The sequence below is a fragment of the Alexandromys fortis genome, unplaced genomic scaffold, assembly GCF_014885135.2.
Source record: "Alexandromys fortis isolate MF-2015 unplaced genomic scaffold, M_Fortis_MF-2015_v1.1 scaffold_1, whole genome shotgun sequence".
In the NCBI taxonomy this organism is placed as follows: Eukaryota; Metazoa; Chordata; class Mammalia; order Rodentia; family Cricetidae; genus Alexandromys; species Alexandromys fortis.
The window spans coordinates 28,228,391-28,231,135 of NW_026067927.1; the positions used below are offsets into that span (position 1 = coordinate 28,228,391).

Genomic DNA, 2,745 nt, shown 5'->3' on the forward strand with positions numbered 1-2,745 from the left:
AAGGGCATTGTTAGCGCTGGTCCACAGGTGGCCGGGCCTGCCATTTTTTTTGTTTTTTTGTTTTTTTTTATTTTCGAGACAGGGTTTCTCTTAAGCTTTTTTTGGTTCCTGTCCTGGAACTAGCTCTTGTAGACCAGGCTGGGCCTGCTATTTGTTGTCAGGATTTGTTCAGAGACAATTCATGCCCTACCTGCTCCAGAAGGCCCTGGAGCTGCTGGTCAGTCGGCAGCTGTCATGGCACACACTGCTGTCTCCTGTAACTGCCCTCTTCAAGTTGAGCCCTTCCAGGTCATGCTATCATGCAGACCACAAAGGGAAGGGGGCAGCGGAAATGTGGCCTGAACCCCGGCTTTGCCACAACCCCATTGTCAACCACTCTGCCTTGGCTCTCCATTTACCCAACACTTTACAACTCTGGCGCCCATAGGCCCGGTGCTGTCAGGTGATCAAGATAAACATCAAATGTGCCTAGGACAGTATCTCGGTGACACTAAGCCCTCAATACATTAATAAATGTTAGCAGGCCCCTGACACCTTAGTGGTGTGGTGTGTATGCATGCAAATACAATAAATAAATAAATAATGGCATGTGTGGGTATATAGTCTAGGGGACAACCTTGGGGTCATCCTCAGACATTGTCCAACTTGGTTTTTGAGGCCGAATCTCTCACTGGTCTGGGATTCGCTGATTAGACTAAGCTGGGTGGTAGGTGAGCCCCAGGGACCCACCTCTCTCTGCCTCCCCAGGACTGAGATTACAAGCATGCACCACCATGCCTAGATTTTTTTCTTTAAAAATGTGGGTTCTGGGTATTGAACTCAGGTCCCCACACTTGCACAGGCAACACTTTATCCACTAAACTCTGACCCCACCCCATGGTAATCTTATTAAGAACAGACACTCAGTGCTTTAAAATCTGAATTAGACAGTTTGTATTCTAAAACACACACAAATCTGTACCAATTAAATACAATAAACTTGAAAGGGAATATAAATTACAGCTTCTCTCTTTGTTTTTAACAGAAGATAGTGAAACACTACAGTCAGCTCACTATACACACAAAACAGCAGCTTTTCAATAAAATCTCCCGTATGGCCCTCACCAACGCTAAGGATTTAACAAAAGTACAGCAGGCCGCACACACGCCTCCCTTTCTCTCACAACACACACGTAGCTGTACACGGAGGTCCACTGCACAGGCGTCTGCAGAATAAGTACATAAAATATTTTTGTAAAAATTTCCACACGCAATCCTACAATGTCTCTGCTTGCAGGAGAGTTTGAAAATGAAAAATACGACGACGGAGTGGTCCATATCCAATCCCCCTTCAATCGAGGTGACGTGCAAACCTATGAATTTGATAGCTCGGTCCGTCCCGTCATCATTTTCTGGAAGCAAGCAACATGGCAAAACCACATCACGATGGAATTTACCAATCTGAAACAAAGTGATAATGAGAAGCCCTAAACCAAGACTCCTCCCCCAGCGCCCCTCCTCCACTCTTGGTACAGCTTTGGGTTTGCTTGTTGTAATACTGCCCTGTGCATTCCGCCTGCTTAGATGGGCTGAATAGGGTATAGGAAAGCTAGGCTAGAGCAAGAGCCCCAGCCATTGTCAACAGTCAATATCAAGTCAGCAGGTATCAGGCTAGGTGGAAGACCAAAGGTTATAGCTGTGAGATTTCTCAGTGTGCTTAGGAAATGGGACAGGGGACAGGGCAGCACATGGCTGGGTAGCCAACGGTAGTATGGCACCAGACTGGAAGTGAGATTATATACTCACACAAAACAGAGTGGACAGCAAAGACGTTCAGTCTCATAGGAGTTCTTTGGTTATAAAGAACAGCGCCGGCAACCGTCTCTATAAAGAGGGATTAAGAACCTCATTCTTAGATAATAAAATAGTTTTTTTTTTCATCTGCTCGTGTCAAAGCAGTCATCAGGTCGCTTTGTAACAAAGTCCAGTACCTTGTGATTTTTGACAAATCACTTATCTGCATTTCAATGTGCAGATATGTCTCTGAACAGACATACCATAGATACACAATTCACATACATAATATATATTATTTATAAAAAGACAAATCAGAGCATTGACTCCAGAGTCTGCAGTAAGAACTGATTAAAAATGTACAAGAATAAAGTTTGAGTCTGTGGAGGTCTTTACACAGTGGGGGCATGTAGGAAGTGCAAACGACAATACTGCCACACAGGTAAGCCGAGATTTCGGTTCTCTTCCTTTCTGGAAAGAGCAGAGGCTGTGATTCGCCATGGGACAAAGTGCTGCTTCTCCCACTGGGGAGGGGAGGTGCCAGGCTACCCCAGTGCTGGTCTGAGGTCGTGCTGAGTCACAGCTGTCCCGTGCGGGGTCACACAGGGGGTGTGTACTGTCCCAGGGCAGGAGTGGGGAAGCTGCCGAGCTGTGGCCTGCAGATGCATGGCTGTCTCCTACCATGTGGCCGTGGTTTCCTGGAATACAGAGGATGATGAGTCCAAGCTCCCTGTCCCCATTTCCCTACCCCACACAGGACCATCCTCTCAGGGGCTTTCTCACTGAATTTATTATGGAATCTCAGAATCAGGTGAAGCATCTGTAGGAAGTGATCCATGTTCTTAGTAATTTCATCATTTAAACAACAACAACAACAAAAAATTTAGAAAACAAAAAGGTTCCCAAATAGACTTCTGGTTTTCTTTTATATCACTTAAGTACTTGAGAGTTGATTTTTTTTTTTTTTTTTTT

The 2,745-nt window shown here is 45.2% G+C and overlaps 1 protein-coding gene across 5 annotated transcripts in view; it reads right to left on the reverse strand.

The window, feature by feature from the left end:
• Positions 1 to 909: 909 nt before the first annotated feature.
• Kif13a (kinesin family member 13A) overlaps positions 910 to 2,745 on the reverse strand; it is a 168,984-nt gene continuing 167,148 nt past the window's right edge. For all 5 annotated transcript variants that reach the window (XM_050143834.1, XM_050143831.1, XM_050143832.1 and 2 more), the window contains one exon: positions 910 to 2,471. In XM_050143834.1, the coding sequence (XP_049999791.1) occupies positions 2,451 to 2,471 (21 nt within the window). In that variant the 3' untranslated portion in view covers positions 910 to 2,450. The remainder of the gene's footprint in view (positions 2,472 to 2,745) is intronic.